At 44.8% G+C, this 19,165-nt stretch overlaps 1 protein-coding gene across 1 annotated transcript in view; it reads left to right on the forward strand.

The window, feature by feature from the left end:
• The window catches only part of EXOC4 (exocyst complex component 4), a 481,096-nt gene that overhangs the window by 38,905 nt on the left and 423,026 nt on the right, over positions 1-19,165 (forward strand). The window contains exons 4-5 of the mRNA XM_075429015.1: positions 15,120-15,304; positions 17,265-17,374. Of these exons, the coding sequence (XP_075285130.1) occupies positions 15,120-15,304; positions 17,265-17,374 (295 nt within the window). The remainder of the gene's footprint in view (positions 1-15,119; positions 15,305-17,264; positions 17,375-19,165) is intronic.

Here is a 19,165-nt window from a genome sequence, read left to right on the forward strand (position 1 = left end):
TCTTGTTAGAGTATTTTTCACCTCTTTTCTGTATCTTTCTCTGTTTTCTCCTTTTTTCTCTTTAAATTATGTTTTCTGATCTTGTTTTTTTTAATAAACTTGCTAGGCTAGGTTTAAAGACGTTAGAACGTGGAGAGTTTCTTTCCCTTTGAAACCTCTTATCATTTTTTTCCCTCAGTATACTTATCAATAACTTGATCTCATTCTTTTTATCCTGTAATTTCCATTATCTGAGGCAGTCTGTTGCATTAAACTGTTGGTGCCTAATACTGCTTCATTTGCATGGACACGTGCTTGACCTCAGCCCCACCGCTCTTAGTTAATGCTCCAGCAAGCATTGATATCTCTCTAGAGTATTATCATGTGGCTGTTAGCTCTACTAATAACAACCATTCATTTAAGCTGATGAAAGTTTATTAAATAAGAAAACACGCTGTAGTGGAGTAGAGGTGTCTAGCATCTTCTTACGGTGGAAGCAAGCCACAGCTAGGCAGCAAGACGCTCCCCTTAATGAAGGGGAGAGGCATCTGTAGCGTTGTGGTGTCTGCTTTTGGGATTGGGCATTTCTGAGCAATGAGTTTAATCCTTCCTGATTATCACAGAATCCCAGAATGTTCGGGGTTGGAAGGGACTTCTCTGGGTCACCCAGTCCAACCCCCCTGCCAAAGCAGCGTCACCTACAGCAGGCTGCAGAGGACCTTGTCCAGGCGGGTCTTGAATATCTCCAGAGAAGGAGACTCCACAGCCCCTCTGGGCAGCCTGTGCCAGTGCTCCGTCACCCTCAGAGGGAAGAAGTTCTTCCTCATGTTCAGACGGAACTTCCTGTGCTTCAGTTTGTGCCCATTGCCCCTTGTCCTGTCACTGGGCACCACTGGAAAGAGTCTGGCCCCATCCTCTTGACACCCACCCTTCAGATATTTATAAGCATTTGTAAATCTAAGTCTTAACAATTTAAACAGACTTGCAACTTATGGTGTAGATGCAGTGATGAGAAGTTCTTTGCTCAAGGTGATTGCTCTTGCTACTTCATGCCACGTCCTTTCTTGGGAGCGCTCTCCGAACAGGGTGAGAGTTTGGTGGTTCAGTTTACATTTCACTTCCTTTTTAGCTCAAGAACCCGGTCGTACGTCGTACCTTCAGGTTAATACTTCTTAGTAATTTCTGTATACTAAGGTATGCTATGGACCTTATTCTGTGAGACAGCTAGGTTTTTATCACTTCAGCTTTCAATGCAGCTCATGTTTTTCCAGTAATTTACTGGTCTTACCATGAATTCTCTTTCAAACTCTGGATTGTACAGACATCATTCTGTCCATAGTAAAGAATTGGAACAACCACCAAGAGCAATTGTTGGCAATAGATTGGGTTATGGGACAATATAAAATAATCTAGATAAATCTGATTGCATTTTTAAAAATGGAGCTTTAAAGCTAGTCAGTGGTAGGTCAGAAGGTGTAATAAATTTAGTTTTTGTAAAACATTTGAAACATTTGGAATTACTTTAACCCAGAAGTTCTCTGCTAAAGTAAGCTGATTTTTGTCTGGTAAAGCTGGCATAATGCTATTAAGTACCTTTCAAAATTGCGTGATGGAAGAAATATGGTCTGGTAGACCTAGAGGAAGACTTCTGCTGAGCAGCTCGGGAGTGCAGAGGTATGGCCAGTGTGCCTGTCTAAGGAGGCGGCAATCGTTGTCTTACGCTACAGTTTAATATTACCTTTTGTGAATTGATGAATTCTATAACAAAAAAGAAGGTAGTAAATTGATACGTGAGGAGCTAAGTGAAAGGAGTTAAAGATTCCTTTAACAGCAGAGATACGGGACACAGGGAGCATAAAAAATTTTTAATGTTGAAGGCAGCAAGAGAGTAAATTTGGGAAACTGCAGGTTTGTGTTGGAAGGAAAATCCTGATGTTTTACTGTAATGCCTCAGGACCTACCTCCTTGTTCTACACATCATTCATATAGGGAGAAGTCTTTTGGGACAGAGATCGTCCTGAAAAAACCCACACTTTCTGTAATAGCAGTGAAGACTAAATGCGGATGCATTAAATCAAGAGACAAAGAAGTATGGAAATGAAAAGCGGAAGGAAAAGCCTTTTTTATTATTTTTGCTGCCTTCACAATACCTACAACTCTCTAGTCCGTGACGGTGCTCTGGTGAGATTTAATATCGATGTCTGCGCAAGGTCAGACCAGCGGTGGTCTTAGGCCGATACCGCGTCTGCTGCAGAGGATGCTGAGAAGGGACAGCGAGGACGGAGCACGCAAGAGGAATCCTTTCCCAAACACGCTGAGCTTCCAGCAGTTGGCAGTCTGCGACTTCCGAGGGAAGAGCTGGCATCTTTTGTGTTGAATAGCGCTCCATAGATGGGTCTTCCTTCAATTTGTCCCCATCATTTTTGGCACCAGTTTAATCTTTTGGCTTCACCGCTGTCCTTCGGCGATGAGTTGGGTAGCTGAGCTGCCTGACGTGCTTCTTGCAGATGATCCTGAATCTCTGGTTTGCTAATTGAATCTGATCGCCCGGGAGCCACTGAGGGTTTGAGGCATGAAATTATCTCATGTACTGGGGCATACCTGTCTCGTCTCAGAATCACAGAATCACAGAATAGTAGGGGTTGGAAGGGACCTCTGTGGGTCATCTAGTCCAACCCCCCTGCCGAAGCAGGGTCACCTACAGTAGGCTGCACAGGATCTTGTCCAGGCGGGTCTTGAATATCTCCAGAGAAGGAGACTCCACAACCTCCCTGGGCAGCCTGTTCCAGTGCTCCATCACCCTCAGAGGGAAGAAGTTCCTCCTCATGTTCAGACGGAGGTCTCCGTCTTGACGGAGGTCTCTCTTGACGGTCTCCGTCAAGTTGTCACTCTAATGGAAAAAGTCTCGGGCAGTTCTGTGATGCTGATAGGTACTCTGGCTTTTCCATTTCGGGGAAGTCATTTGACCATACTGTCGTGGAAATTGCTCGCGTTTTGTGTTAAAGTCCAAGCGAGCAGTTGGATAATCCTTTTTTCGTGGTTTTTAGCCCCTGTGTTCCTTGAGCGGTGCCTGCGGTTTCAGCACTTTATTGCTAGGAAGACATTGATGAATTGCAGCAAGTGGAGGAGGAAGTGGGGTGATTGATGGGTGACAGGACTAAGGCAAATTCGAAAGAATTAAATTTATGGAGCTGGAGTAAAGGCCAGCCAGTGAGGAACACAATTTTGTAAATATTTCAAAGTCTGTAGAGGAAAACAGTAAGTTAGGTTGGGTCGTGGCCATTTAAACACTTAAGAAAAATAAAAGATGCTTGCGCTTTGTGTTAATGTGTTTTTCTAACAGGTTTGCTTTGACGTTTTCATAACGTAGGAGTAGTGTTCTTATCAGCAAGAGATATAAAAGTAACTTCTGTAAAATATCACTTAATTAAAGCAGTCCTATAGTGGTAGGGAAGTGGCTGTGTCATCTAATAGTCCTCCTCCATACTTGCAACTGATAACATTGCCTCCCCTAAAAAGAAATTTCAAAAAAAAAAAGGGGAATAAAAGAAAAGGTAAGACTAGATGGGGTGATTGATTTAGAAAGCAAAATTGTGGACTTTGGCTCACGGGAATTTGATTCTCTGGAAAACACTCTTCTGCTCTGTGAAGGCATTAAAAAAGAATTGTGTTACTCCTTAGCCTTCATATGTACTTCCTCACTGTCGGGCGCTGTGCCATGTGCCGGCTGCTCGCTGCCTCCTGTTGCAGAAGTGGCTGCATTTCGGTAGTGTTGATGACTGTGCTGGTCGGAATCTTCATGGAATGTGCTACGTTGAAGAGAAAACAAACCCCAGAAACAAGAAGTAACCCTGTTCCTGTATGTACATTTTCCCCGTTCTTCCCTCGTCAAGGAGGGCTTACACTATCTGTTTATCTCAGGATGAGCTGTTTTCTTGCAACCTGAGCATTTTTTTGTGGCTGTGTAGCTCAGAATCTGTCAGCTTCTCCCCCTTTCTGCATCACTCATCTGCGTCAGTCTCCCCCTTTCTGCGTCAGAAGGTCAGCAAATCCTTTTGTCTCAAGAAGGGGAGTTGCGTCAGCTGTTTCCAAAGTACTGCGAAGGAATCGTCTTCTTTAGTCCTCAGTCTTTTACAGCTCCTCATTTGCTTTCAGCTGGTTAGTTCTTGCAAGACTGTGTAAAGGTGACCAAAATTGGTAGCAATTTCTTCCATCATTTTACTATCTGGTATGTTAATGAACTCTCAGTCCTGAGGAAGAACTTCTTCACTCTGAGGGTGACGGAGCCCTGGAACAGGCAGCCCAGGGAGGCTGTGGAGTCTCCTTCTCTGGAGATATTCAAGACCCGCCTGGACAAGGTCCTGTTCCTCCAGTTCTGGGCTCCCTAGTTCAAGAAAGATGAAGAGCTACTGGAGAGAGTCCAGCGGAGGGCTACAAGGATGATGAGGGGACTGGAACATCTCCCCTACGAGGAGAGGCTGAGGGAGCTGGGCTTGTTCAGCCTGAAGAAGAGAAGGCTGAGAGGGGACCTAATAAATGCTTCTAAATATCTGCAGGGTGGGTGTCAGGAGGATGGGGCCAAGCTCTTTTCAGTGGTGCCCAGTGACAGGACAAGGGGCAATGGGCAGAAACTGAGGCACAGGAAGTTCTGTCTGAACATGAGGAAGAACTTCTTCCCTCTGAGGGTGATGGAGCCCTGGCCCAGGCTTCCCAGGGAGGTTGTGGAGTCTCCTTCTCTGGAGATATTCAAGACCCACCTGGACGTGGTCCTGTGCAGCCTGCTGTAGGTGACCCTGCTTCGGCAGGAGGGTTGGACTAGATGACCCACAGAGGTCCCTTCCAACCCCTACCATTCTGGGATTCTGTTCATCATCAGTGTTTTACAGCTACTCGATAATCCTTGCATCCTGTGTACCTCTTCTCCTTTTCCTGTTTTTAAGTGGCAGAAGGCAGTGACAGTCAGGAATAGCTATCTCAGATCTGGGTACTTTTCATATTTTTCAGCTGAAGGCTCCCTGTTTTGGGACCTGCTGTACCCTGGCCTCTGGCAGTTTTGTATCAGACAATCCCCAGTCTTTGGATTTCTTAAGTGCAACTTGGATACAGGTTTTCCATGTGTCCCATTATTTGGATGTCCCACTGTCAAAGGCAGTAACTTCTCAGCTTCATCTGGATTCACCTTGCAACCAAAACAGTGAACAAATTTATAGATGAAATACAGGCTCAGTTGAGAAGACTTACGTCAAGCTTCTAATTAAAAAATATAAATGCAGTTTAAAAGCAGGCTTAATCAGTTATTCATTACCTGTTTCCAGCAGTGGAGGCTCAAAGTACTCGACAGTCTTCTGCTTTCTGGGTGTTAGCCCCTTCCACAAGGATGGTGAAGGGCCTGGAGCACCTCTCCTGCGAGGAAAGGCTGAGGGAGTGGGGACTGTTCAGCCTGGACACTAGAAGGCTCAGGGGGGAATCTTACCAACGTGTGTAAATACCTGCAGGGAGGGTGCAAAGAGGACAGAGCCAGGCTCTGTCCAGTGGTGCCCAGCGATGGGCCCAGAGGCAGTGGGCAGGAACTGAAACACGGGAGGGTCCCTCTGAACTTCAGGAAATGCTTTATTGCTGTGAGGGTGACCGAGCACCGGCACAGGGTGCCCAGGGAGGTTGTGGCGTCTCTATCCTTGGAGATGCTCAGAATCTGTGTGGACACAGTCCTGGGCAGACAGCTGTGAGTGGCCCTGCTTGAGCACCTTGGACCAGCTGACCTCCAGAGCTCCCTGCCAACCTCAGCCATTCTGTGATCCTCTCCGTTATCTATGGAAAATGTGGAAATTTTGACAGCCTTGACTTTGGGAACTCTTGCTCTAATTTACTGCTAGTTAACACAAGCTTCTGATCAGTGATTTGCATTTTGAGGTGGGGAAAAAGAGAACACAATCAAAAACCACTTAAGTAAACATGTTTTCTCACTCTTCTCCAGGTGCAATTGAAGTCCAACACCTTTACTCCCCTCCCTTTTCTCAACTTATTTATTCCCTGGCTTAAGCCCAGTCTGATGAGGCGATGGGTGGCACAGATAGTTGATGTCATCTGGGAGGGTTTCTTTCTGCTGCCCTGCTGCCTACTGGTTTCCTCTGCAGCACGTTGGCTCTTTAGATTTTCTTCTGCTACGCTGTTCCATAGAGTGTCTGCTTGGATGTGGGTCACCCACAAACCGCAGTCCCTTTGAGGGTGTCCCTGCTCCAGCGTGGGTCACCCCCACGCCAGAGTCCCTCAGAGTGGTCCCTCTCCACGAGTGCATCTCCAGCCGCTCGTGGTTGCTGATTTCTTTAAATCTGTTGGAACAGGGGTGCCACGTGCCACCCCAATCCAAAGAACCCGCTGGAAAATTCCTCGTCGTGTGTCATTCAGCATCCCTTAGAGACGTTTGTGGCGTTGGAAGGTTGGAGCATCAGTTCTCTAACGCGTCATCTGCTCTTAAATTGATCACGTGCAAAGTTCTTTGAGTAGAGACCATCGTTTGTAGGTGTTCTGCCTTTCTGCCCAGCGCAGCGTCCCGGCAGCTGGATTGCTGTGCCTTCCTGTGCCTTAAGCAAGCTTTTCAGGTTAGATTCCTACCTCACCCAAGTCGGGTGTGAATTGAATTCAGTGAACTGCTTGTTTAGATCTGGCTACACATGTTTAAGCTATTTTTTCGTTATTTTCCTTTCCTGTATCTTCTGAAAGCGAGTTCCTTGTAAAAGCAGTGGATCAATTCTTCTCCTTTTACATGTCAGCATTGTCTTTATTCATCCAGCAAGGCAGCTGAAACCTTCTAGGCTGCTGCTGTTTATTCGCTGTTTTATTCAGAGGGTTCAGCTTTTTTCCTTTTGTCATACTGCGTTTGTGTATGACTTGACTTTTTTTTTTTCTCCTTCCGATTGTGCCCTGCCACATTGTTTTCTTTTAACCTTTCTCAGTTGTTTGTTCATGTTTTCATAGCTGTTGTCTGAACTCCGAATAGGCTGCTGTCCCAGACGGAAAGAAGTTGGTTTGCTAGTTGGAACTACCATTATTCTGGGTTATTTTGCGCTGAAGAAGCACCTAGCAGAGGGCTTTCATTTTGTCTCTTATAGTCATCTAGGACTGGAGGTCTAGCATTAAAAAATTCCCCTCTTTTCACATCTATTTTAAAATGCTTTTTGGAGAATTAAAATAACATTGAATAGCCTTTTAAAGGAATATGTAGGTTTAACTGCAGGCAGACTGGAAAACTTTGGCAAAAGTCAGGAAAGAAAGAAGAATTTTAGCAAATATCTTGCTAGTACTCAGGTTCTAGCTTGTAAAACGCTAAATTAAAACCTTCCAAATCGGGTCTTATGATAAGCAAATGTTTAGCTATGTTCTTTTTTTTTTTAAGGCAATTAAGCCCTACTATAAACTGACTGTGACCTTTAAACAAGCTGCATAATGGTTCTGATGCCGCAGTTATTTTCTATAAACTTGCAATTTTTAGCTCGTATAAAGCAGAGCTCTTTTTTCAGGCTGATTTCATTGAGCCTCGTTTTCTAAAGGGTCCCTACTTATTATTGTAGATAATAATAAGTAGATATAGAGAAGTAGATTTTGATGTCAGAAATAACTATCAGATTATCTAAGCCAAATTCTATTGTCATTCAGGCCAATATTTTAATTATTATTTGACTAAATACAGTTATTTTGTGTTGGTTTAAGTCTGGCTTTCAATGGGAGAGACAGAGTTCTTGCAGAGTTCAGAAAAAATAAAATTAAAACAGGTAGTGGTGGGGATTACCTACCCTTTCTTTTGATACTATTTGCTCATGGTAAATCAGCTTTTTAAAGAAGAATAACAAGATGTTTGTTGATTTACCTTCCAGCTGTTTTCTCCTGCTGTAGCTCCTCACCGCACTCGGACCTCTGCCAAAGGAAAAATGTTGGGGAGCTCTCTTAGTTGTAATTATCTTTGTGTCCAGGTACTCAAACACAATGCTGTTATCTGCCCCCAACCTCCCACCCCCAGAAAAAAAAAGAAATCACTTACTCATTTCCCTTGAGCTAAGCTGGGCGGGTGTAAGAAAGAGGCTTGAAGGACTCTCAGCTGCTTTGTCTGGACCCTTGAACCACTGGTAGTTGTCTTCTGTACATCTAATTTTCAGGTTCTCTGAAAAAGGCTGCTATTCCATTATCAGTCTTACCCAGCGTCTTGCAGTGATAACTCTTCCCCTCGCTATACAATTCCACATCTATTAGTGCTTTTGTTGGTATGAATAGCACACGGTAGGTAATAGGGGTATGAAAAACCAGGTAACTACTTGGGAAATCTGGTCTAAGCTGAGGGGAGAAAAGAAACGGGAGAAAAATCTAATTAAGTGTGATACCGTTGCATGCTTTGTAGCATCTTTAATCTTCATTATCCAACACACCCACCAGAGCAAGGATAAGGAGACAAAAGCCGGGGCAATTTATTAATGGTACCCTCAGTTCGGTGTATGTGCAGGGTGGCAATGACTCAGGGAAAACGAGGTTCGGTTCCCTCGCTGGCTTTTAGGATAACACAGTAGTGTGCCTACTCAGCTCTGCGGAGAGGGACCTGGGGGTCCTGGGGGACGACAGGTTGACCATGAGCCAGCAGTGTGCCCTGGTTGCCAAGAAGACCAACGGTATCCTGGGGTGCATTAAGAAGAGTGTGGCCAGCAGGTCGAGGGAGGTTCTCCTCCCCCTCTACTCTGCCCTGAGGAGGCCCCATCTGCAGTGCTGTGTCCAGTTCTGGGCTCCCCAGTTCAAGAAAGATGAGGAGCTACTGGAGAGAGTCCAGCGGAGGGCTGCGAGGATGATGAGGGGACTGGAGCATCTCTCGTACGAGGAAAGGCTGAGGGAGCTGGGCTTGTTCAGCCTGGAGAAGAGAAGGCTGAGAGGGGACCTTCGAAATGCCTCTAAATATCTGCAGGGTGGGTGTCAGGAGGATGGGGCCAGACTCTTTGCAGTGGTGCCCAGCGACAGGACAAGGGGCACCAGGCACAAACGGAAGCAGAGGAAGTTCCAGCTGAACATGAGAAAGAACTGCTTCCCTCTGAGGGTGATGGAGCCCTGGCCCAGGCTGCCCAGAGGGGCTGTGGAGTCTCCTTCTCTGGAGATATTCAAGACCCACCTGGGCAAGGTCCTGTGCAGCCTGCTCTGGGTGACCCTGCTTTGGCAGGGGGGTTGGACTGGGTGATCCCCAGAGGTCCCTTCCAACCTCGAACATTCTGTGAGGCTGTGATCACACTATGTCTCATTATTTGGATGTCCCACCCCTGTATTTGCACAATCGTAGCCAGCAGATCAAGGCAGGTTACTTGGCACTTGAGAGCTAGCATCTGGGGTACCATGTTGAGTTTTGGGGACCCCTGTAGCAGCAGGGCACATACCTTTTCTTGCATGGGACGGGGAGCATACGGGAGCGAGTGAAGTGGAGAAGCCCCAGGGTGGCTGGTGGTGAGGAGCACACAGCGTATCGGAAGATGCTGCAGTAATTGGGTTTGTTCAGCCTGCAGAAGGGTGGGTTTTTTTGCTCTCTGTGGACATCTAAAAGTTATAGAAAAAATGGAGCCAGGCTCCTCTCAGAAGTGCAAAAGCGAGAGGCAACCATCTCCCATTTCTGTGGGAGAAACCGGCTTAATAGAAGGAGAAAATTCCTCCCCATGAGAGGGTTTAGACACCAGGAGCGGGAGAGCGGAGAGGCTGCGAATCTCCGTGCTTGCAGATGTTCAGACCTTGACTGGAGGCCCCAAGCAGCCTGATCCAACGTTGACGTTACCCTGCTTCGAGCAGGGGCTGGGCTGGAAGCCTCTGGAGCTCCCTTCCAAGCTGGATCGGTAAATTATTCTAGCAAAGCAAGGAATGCTGGTTGCTGACTGCCAGAATTCTTTGACTTGGCTCTAACAGCAAATGTCGAAGTCTGTGCTGGCTGCCCTTACACCTCAGCGTTTACTCGGTGAGCACAGCGTGCTTCTGAGCTACTACAGTTAGTTCTCATCCTGCTATGCGGGGATTGTGCGGTTGTGCCTTGGAGGTGGCTCTTTGGTGGGTGTGGATCGCCTCACTGCTACCCTTCATGGCAGGTGCCGTAGAAGATGGCTCAAACGCCTTTTCATTTTGATGTACAACAAGCTCTGTGAATCACAGAATAGTAGGGATTGGAAGGGACCTCTGTGGGTCATCTAGTCCAACCCTCCTGCCGAAGCAGGGTCACCCAGAGCAGGCTGCACAGGACCTTGTCCAGGCGGGTCTTGAATATCTCCAGAGAAGGAGACTCCACAAGCTCCCTGGGCAGCCTGTTCCAGGGCTCCATCACCCTCAGAGGGAAGAAGTTCTTCCTCATGTTCAAGCAGCCGAAGAAGCTGGGTCGTTCTAGCCGTGGACAAGAGGGTGCTTTGTACCACTGCTCTGAATGTAGAGGTGTTCAATTTCCCAGCACTTCTTCTTTTGAAGTGAGCATTCAGAACGCTGCTGGTGAACTGAGAAATTCCAGACCTTTCTATAAGGTACTGAAAATATTAAATCTGACGTGGAAATGTTGTAGCCTGTAAGGTTTTTCTATTCTTAATCGTTCCAAGTAATAAAATCCTAATAAGTGATACAAATAATTAGAAGGAAAGGGCTTCTCTCTGAGGACTCCAGATAACTTTGTAATAAATGAGTGGAAAAATAATAGATACAATTTAAATATTAAATCCCTATCTTTTTAAAATTTAATGTTCAAGAGGGAGAGAGACGGTTGCCTTTTAAAATGTGAACAGCGTTTTACGTTTAGGCATGGTGCTAGCAATATAAATACATTCAAATGCCAACACTTAGGTTTCTTTCTAGAAACCTAAGTTTCTAGAAACAGTTTCTGGATTTGTTCTTTATACCGTAAGCAGAGGAGCAGCATCCACAATAAAAGATAGAAATGCAAAAATAAGGTGTTTTCTCCTAAATTAAGATTCTTTAACTGAAGGAATCGCTACTAACTTGAGGGGCAGGAATACTTTTTTGCAGAGCAGTGTTTGTGTTGTGCGCTGGGCTGCTGCTGCTTCGTGCTGCCTGGCTCCCACTCGGCTGGCTCCTTCTGCATGTCAGGGTTTGAAATGAGAAGAGGTTAACAACAACTGGTTGAAATGATGTGCCCGAGTGGCCTGGTGAGTTGATGATACAACAGCAAATAAATCTCCGTGATCTTCAAAGTTGAAGGTGTTTTTATCAGACATTGGGGTCTCTTGCGTAAGACAAGTGGTGGTGTGTTACTGGCTGGGCAGGGGCATAAAATTCTGGTCTTGATGCTGAGGATAGACCTAGTCCCTGTTATGAATTCAATTTACAGAAGTCTTATTTCTTTCTAGTCTTGCTCTCGGTGCTCACCTTCTTTCGTGGCATTGGCTGTGCCCTGGGCTGACCCACCATGGTGATTTTCCAGGTCCCTTTGTGACCTTGCTGTTTCTCCAGATAGTTGATCATCTGGTTAACGTGGCCCAGGCGGATGCTTGGGCTTTACATAAAGCCAGTAGTAAACTACTTCTGCTTGTGTTTCCAGGTAGTCAGCAGGGCTGTTGTCGTTATTACTGCTCTTCCTATTCACTTTCTGCTTCCCTTTCTTTTCCATCCATCACTGTAACTCTTAATCTGCCTGCTTCTAGAGAACAAAGCCTTTGTAATGACAGCGTGGTTATTTGCTGAAAATGAGTTTTAAGGACTGATCTTTCCCAGGATAGTAGGGTGAAGGAGAAGCTTGTCAGGGTTTTTCTCGTAACAGCTCTGTTGTTAGATCTGTCTGCGCTGTATTTTGAATTTTGTGCATTCTTTGTAGAGATCTTTGCATCATTCCAGTTGCTTGTGCTACCGTTCCGTGGTGGGCTATCCAGCACACAAATTAGATGAATGTTTTGATCTCATATTTCGTATTCTGGAATGTAATCTGGGCTGCTGCTTTGTGGCTTGCTTGTTACCAGGACTTAAATAATCTTTCTGTAAGTAAAACTATAGAAAGGAAATATGTTTAAATGTTTGGGTTTTCTTTTTTTTTTTTAACATAATGTTTATACTTGTTGCCACATAAAGCGATTGGAGACCTTACCTTGACTTCCATGAACTTGGATAGAGCCCCTAGCTACTTCCCAGACCCAAACTGTTCTGAACACCAAAGCTTTCCTCTTGCGCTCTGTCTTGGTGATCCGTGGTAATGGGAAATGAAATATCGGAGAAGAAAAGCGCAGTTCAGCGGGGCTTTACGGGAGCGGGGCTGCCTGGAGTTAAAAGGCTCGGAGCGTGCCTGATGTTGAGACGTGCCCGTGTTATTTACCTGCGGGGTTCAGTCGCTGGGAAAGTGGCATTTGTCAAGGCCATAACTTGCAGCTTGTCTGACTGCAAATATGAAGTGTCAGAAAGGCCATCAAAAAAACCACCCGACAAACCCCACCAAAATAAAAAAGCAAGCTGTGTTTGAGAGCTGTATGTTAATCTTAATAATTGGTTTTGGGAACAACGAACTCTTTAAGAGCTGGGAAGATCAAAACAGAGCCAGATAATCTTGAGTAGAAAGCTTAAAATTTTGGTTGCTTGTCTTTCAGATAATACCTTTCCTGGATGTCTTGAAACCTATTCAGTGTCATTTTCCTGCTTGCTTTCAGTTCTTCCCTCATCGCGTTTTCATCTCGCAGCTTCTCAGTTTGACAAATGTTGTTACTGATCTCGTTCTTGCTTTGGTGAAATTGCTGACAGCTTTCGGGGCAGCCAGGAATTCGTGTAGCTCCCCTGCAGTGACTGGGGGGGGGTAAGCGCCTTTGGATTCAGGAAATTTGGGGTACATCTCTACCTGCCAAAGGAAGAAGGTTAAAAATTAGCACTTACGCTTCTGCCAAAGGTTTCCAAGCTGCGTCTGCCTGCCTGCTGAGCCTTCTCTATTTGTATGTACGCCATCATGCCAGCTTTTTGGGGAGAAGCAAATTCGTTTTTTTGCTTCTCCAGTTCAAGAAAGATGATGAGCTACTGGAGAGAGTCCAGCAGAGGGCTACGAGGATGGTGAGGGGACTGGAGCATCTCTCCTACGAGGAAAGGCTGAGGGAGCTGGGCTTGTTCAGCCTGGAGAAGAGAAGGCTGAGAGGGCACCTTAGAAATGCTTTAAATATCTGCAGGGTGGGTGTCAGGAGGACGGGCCCAGACTCTTTCCAGTGGTGCCCAGTGACAGGACAAGGGGCAACGGGCACAAACTGGAGCAGAGGAAGCTCCAGCTGAACACAAGGAAGAACTTCTTCCCTCTGAGGGTGACAGAGCCCTGGCCCAGGCTGCCCAGGGAGGTTGTGGAGTCTCCTTCTCTGGAGATATTCAAGACCCGCCTGGACAAGGTCCTGTGCAGCCTGCTCTGGGTGACCCTGCTTCAGCAGGGGGGTTGGACTAGAGGACCCACAGAGATCCCTTCCAACCCCAACTCTGTCATTCTGTGATTCTTCATCTGTGATGTGGTTTTTCGAAGCGTTATGGCCAAACTTCCGTAACTGCTCACAGCTAGATACTGGCGAGAAAGGGGATGGGTAGTGCTTCGGGTCAAGCAATAGGAACCCCGTAACCGCTGTCGAAGTTGCAGCCTTGATGAGCTTAGGAGGAGCCTCTTCAGTCCTCTCTGATTAATGCTGAGACATAAACTCTTTCTCAAGACTGAGCCTTATCCAAAAGACTGGCAGCAAGCGCGTGCTCTCGTCATCCATGCAGAGAAGAGAATTTCATAGTCAGGGACTTCTTGGCAAAATTTTTCAGGAGGAAGGAAAAAGTGCAGCTTCCTTTTAGAAACCGCTCTTAATTTCAAAAGCCTGACTGCCCCAAAGCTATTTCAGGGTCATTCTTGACTTGGAGACAAGCAGAGTAATACGTTGTTGATAGATGTTCTTTCAGTATATTTAATATTTACTGGTATTAAGGGACCAGACCCTAGCTTGGCTGGCTGCTTGCTGTATCTCTTTGCCCTTCATTTTTAATGTTTAGCTGACAGGTTCGCTATAAACTGAAATCCTGAAGTGCAAGCAAATGTCTCATTTCACTAATAGTACCTGCAATTCTTAGGGAGTTTTTTTTTTTGTTGTTGTTGTTTTTCTCCCTAGTTTTAAATCTGAGCTTCTCTCTGTTAAACATGCTGTGCTACTACTGGTTTTTTACAACAGCAGCACTGAGATTGCAGAGGGATATCATTATCTTTTTTATTTTTTACTAACCGTGGAAGTGCTCTGTTAAATAGTTAGACAAACAAGTAGACTGGGAGAGGCCCAAACTGGTCGTGTTGCATTTATGCACTGATTTGTTATTCCAGGTGGCTTTTGTCCATGACTGTTTTTAGGGTAGAAATGGGAATTAGGTTCATCAGTTCAGGGCCCGCGGGATGGCAGCTGGACGCTACCGAAGTGCATCAGCAGAGAGATGCTACCTGTGCCTGTTTACATGGCTGCATGTCCACAGCCCTGTCTGATATTGCTTGTATAAAGTTATTTTCCTTAATTTGAGCCTTAATAATCGAACATTAAAAAAACCCCCATGCTCTTTACAATTAAAAAGTACCTTTGACCTAGCAATAGCTTTCATGCATCTGATGGCTCGGTTTGTTTAAGTTTTGTAGTTACATGGCGTAATGGCTGTCTGTGTAGGGTGGAAGATGAGGCCTCCTAAGCTTTTTCAGCTATGTCATGGCATCACTTTGGGCAAATAAAATTTAATCCATTTTCTCCCCGTTTACAGAACTGGGCTGAACTTTTTGTTGGTGTTTCTGTAATGAAAAGAATAAAGACAATCAAACATCGTTGTCAGTATTTCTTTCCAACACTTCTCTACTTGATAATCCTCTCATTTGGTGGTAAACTGTGCTTTGATTTTTATTTAACAGTGTTTTAAGTAACTTGTTTTATACCTATGCTCAAAATATTTGAAGACTGCTCATTAAATCTGAGTGGTTCAGATACTGGACCCTTTATATATTATGAATTTTCTTTTAGGAATAGAAATAAAGAAATACTATTCAAACTTTTTCTGCTTTATAAGGGTTCATGGATAGAACGATGGTGGTGTTCAGACACTCTCCTAATCAAAGAGGAAAGTCCTGAGAGATGAATGAATTGACCTTTAAAAGTTGTCACATGTTCTCTGTCCAGGTGTCAGCGGTGGACTCCTTGGAGGGTCCCCTTCTTCAGGTGGAGGGACTGAGTGATCTGAGGCTGGAGCTCCACAGCAAGAAGATGAACATGCACTTAGTCCTGATCGATGAATTACACCGTCATCTTTACATCAAATCTACTAACCGAGTAGGACAACGCAACAAGGAGAAAGGGAGAATAAGGTTGGTTTTGGTCTGGTTTTGGTGCGTTGGATCTGGGGGTGACAGGTCTTGGAGGGAAGCGGACAGCGTTCTCCCTTTAGAAGCAGAAACTTTCTTGGGAGAGAGCCATCGAGTCACACCTCAACCTTTCATTTTTGGCAAGCAAATGTCTCGTGTTCATGGCTGTGGAGAGGAGAAAAACTCCCGATGTGTTGATGCACCTTCGAGCCTGTGAGCAGTCTGTTCTCGTTCTTTCACTTTTGCTCAGTGATTCTGTTGGGTTTTTGCTGCTTCCCAGAGAATTCTGATGAGCTCAGTTCCTTTTAGAGTACTTTTCCTTCTCTGGTGCGTATTCCTTGCCTACAGCTGTCATGACCACAAGGCTCAGGTCAGGCAAAGGGAAGAACACAGGGAAAAATCGCTCATCTTTCCTAACAAAAGTCCAAGGTTGAAAAGACTTCCAGCTAACCATGAGGTTACTAGCCGGAGGCCGCGCTATTGAAATGCCTGAGCAGTGTCTAGGCTGTGTTCTGTTTCAAGGTGTTTTAAAGATGTTGAAACTACTTACCTGGTTGGTGCCTCTGATCAGTGGAAACTCAGCTGAAGTATAAGTGCCTGGCTAATTTTTCCTAAATTTGCAAATTGTAAATTCGAGGGCAATAGAGTTGTTGGGAGGGAAGGCAGACAGACAGTGGCTAGAAGAGAGACGCAGTATTAGAAGATAATTTTTGTGGAGTAGGAGAGGTAATAAACAGGGACGGGGAGCAAAGGGGGAGCCAGCATACGGTAAAGCTGCAGAGAAAAGATAAATGAGCATTTATTATGAGAAAGAATAAAAAATGCTTACCAAAAATGAGCGGAGAGATAGTAAGTTGCATTAAATGAATTTATTAAATAAAGAATTGATTGAAGTTGAAATTTCTAGGAAGGAGGTTTGCTAGCAAGTCATCAGTGTCTTCCTTACTCATCTCGTTAATTAAAAAGAGACACAAAGCTTTGGTGTACCCAGACTATGCGACTGCTAATTAACTGCGGTTTTGTACGACTGCTACAGGGTCCCTTATCTTTTTCTTGTTTTCTATCTTTCTCCACATTCCCTGTTGCACATCGTTGATAGTTGATAACATGAACTCTTACACCAAGGACAGTCTTGTTTCTTTGTTCTAGCATGCTGCCCTAGACTGGCTATTGAGTAGGATGCAAGAATGTTTATAGTTATGTATTGTATTGGTTTTAAGTGTGTTGTGCCTGACAGTGCAAAGCTGGAATGCATAGCTAATCCCTTTAAGTATGGTGTTGTATGTGAATTTATTATGAAAATGACCAAGCAGAAGGTCTTTCCTCTCTGCGTGAGAAGGCTCATTTTGAGAGGAATGCACATAGGTGTGCACAGAAGAGGAGTTTGAAGGGGAGGAAAAAGGGTGGAGGTTTCTGGTGGGAGCTAGAAAAGCTTGAAGGATTTAAGCGGTTGAGAGAAGCCCTGGAAATAGGAGCATCTCTTTTCCTTAGTGTGTGGATTTCCGGAAAGATCGTAACAATTCCGTGATAATTTACCATCGAGGTAGCAGCAGCTAATTGTGCTGGAGGTAAATGTGTCTGCAGCTATCACGTGCTATGGCAAGCTCCACTGTGCCCGGGCCCCAGTCGTGTTGCTGTGACCAGTCAGACAAGTCTGGAGTGCTGTTGAATTCAGAGAGGCCTTGGGATAGCAAATTTTCCCTTTGATATGACAATATTCCCTCAGCATTGCCTGTTTGGCTTTTTCCCTTGTCACTCAACTGTGTATGTATACACACCCACTTGTATTCATCTGTGGACTTGTGCTTTCAGTTAGGTTTTGTAAACCTCATGTAACAGAACTGTGTGTTGTGTGGATCCGTTGCTTAGGCTTACAAATTTAAGAAGTAAATGTATTATTTGTTGTGAACTAAGATTGTAAATAATAGTAAACTGTTTGCTTTAATTCTTTCCCCTCACACAGTTCACTTGTGAAAGATGCCTCTCCTGTACCTCTCATGGATGTTACCAACTTGTCAACGCCTCGAAAGTTCCTTGAAGCTTCCCAGTTCAGTACTCCTGGAAGCTCCAGCAGTGAGTATTTAAGTCATATGCGTTCCTCACAGAATTAATTTGTAGATCTTCAACTGATTTTACAGGAGTAGTAGTAGGCTTCAATTAAATACTCTTAGTTTTCTGTGCCTGTTGTGATCTTGATCATATTCGTGTTATCTTGGGCAGGAGAGAGATTTGCAGCCAGTCCAGTTTGCATCGAGGTCTCCTCTACATTATTTAGTGTAGGCAGGCAGGTATGTGTAGAGGTTGCAGAAGTTGTTTTGCTGTGTTGGAGCCAAGAGGTCAAAGCTTTTCCTTGTGGGAATTTTGTAACTTGGAGTAGAGGTCTGTCTGTGCACAGGAATAATCCGGTGGTGATCTCTGTGTACCTGTAACTACAACAGACACTGAGCAAAACACTCGGTTTCCTTGGTGCTTTTGTACGAGGCTTTAAAGGTGCCGCACAGATGGGGAATTAATCCTGGTATTGTTTCAGTAGATTAGTAAGTGGGGTTGTCCTTGTTTAACAAATGAATAAAATGAGTAATACAGAGGTGACCTACATATCTCCCCTCTTCCTTTCAAAAATTGACTGTTTAGGTATTCCTCTACTGCAGAGAATCTTTCCTTCTTGTTAGTATTAATTCTTTTGTCCTTGTATTTTTCTGTTTGTTTCTGTTTTTTCTTGTCATGCCTACCCCGAGACTTTTTGTTCGATCAGTCTTATCTTTAGTTCTTGCAGGGTTTTTTTTTTATTTCGCCCTGCTCCTGCGGGGTTGGCTAGTCTGTCAGAGCCCGAGGCGGTGTCTGCACATAGTGGAAGTTTGTGAGGAGTCCCTTGTGACATGCCAATAGAAACTTTCAGAGCTGGAAATCTGGAAGAGAAGATCTACGTGAAAATTCTGGGGGAGAAGGAAACCTTAGGAATTCCTGTTCTTTTTCCCTGTGATCAGAGAGTTCAGTTCAGTTTCTTGCTAACGATCGCGTGATTTAGGGAGTTGAGGAAATAAACCACATAAAGTTGAATCCCAGTCTCACCACTGTGAATGTTAACCTGCTTCCTTTTCAGTGAGTTAGTTGTATTGTGTCTGCCACGATTTTCCACCTAAACTATTAATCCTTTGTGTAGTAAATGAAAAAGTAAGTCTGAAGTTATGGAGCTTATTGGGATCTCCTGTCATGCCTGATGATCAGGAATAGGTAGCAGGAGATGCACCTACGGAAGAATGGAAATCCTATTCTAATTTCAGTACCTGTAGTGTCTTCCTTAGTTGCTTTTTTTTATTGCTAGTGTAGTACTAACCTTAAATATGCTCTGAAAAGAATTTTGTTGACACTTGTCACCTTTGAAGACTTACAGAGCCTGGCCAATCATTATCGCATCTGCTGAGCTTGGGGAGAGGTTTGTTATTATCCAAAGCTGGCCAAGTTTTTTTTTTCCTAGCTGTAGCCAGTGTAAGCCTGTTTGTAAAAGATCAATGCATTTTTAGTGATCATGCTGAACTACTGCAATTCTATCTATAAAGCAAAGTCCCAGAGGTCTCCTGCTTTTTCAGAGCCCCAGGCTCCATGAGCAGTGACCACAGTGTGCCCATTTACGTACTGTCCTTTTGCTTGAACAGAGTCCAGTTCAAATTTACTGCGCTGATTTTCATTGTATACCTCTTGTACTGAACGGACTGTGATCATCCATGACAGTCTCGCCCACCATAATTACGACTTTGTACGATAATGAGTTTAGGTAGGAATGAACAGCGTCATCCAGTACATAGGCTCAGTTGTTGGTTGCGGGAGTCTTCTGAGGAGCAGAACCAAAAATAACCAACCTCC

Source organism: Opisthocomus hoazin, chromosome 8 (assembly GCF_030867145.1).
Source record: "Opisthocomus hoazin isolate bOpiHoa1 chromosome 8, bOpiHoa1.hap1, whole genome shotgun sequence".
In the NCBI taxonomy this organism is placed as follows: Eukaryota; Metazoa; Chordata; class Aves; order Opisthocomiformes; family Opisthocomidae; genus Opisthocomus; species Opisthocomus hoazin.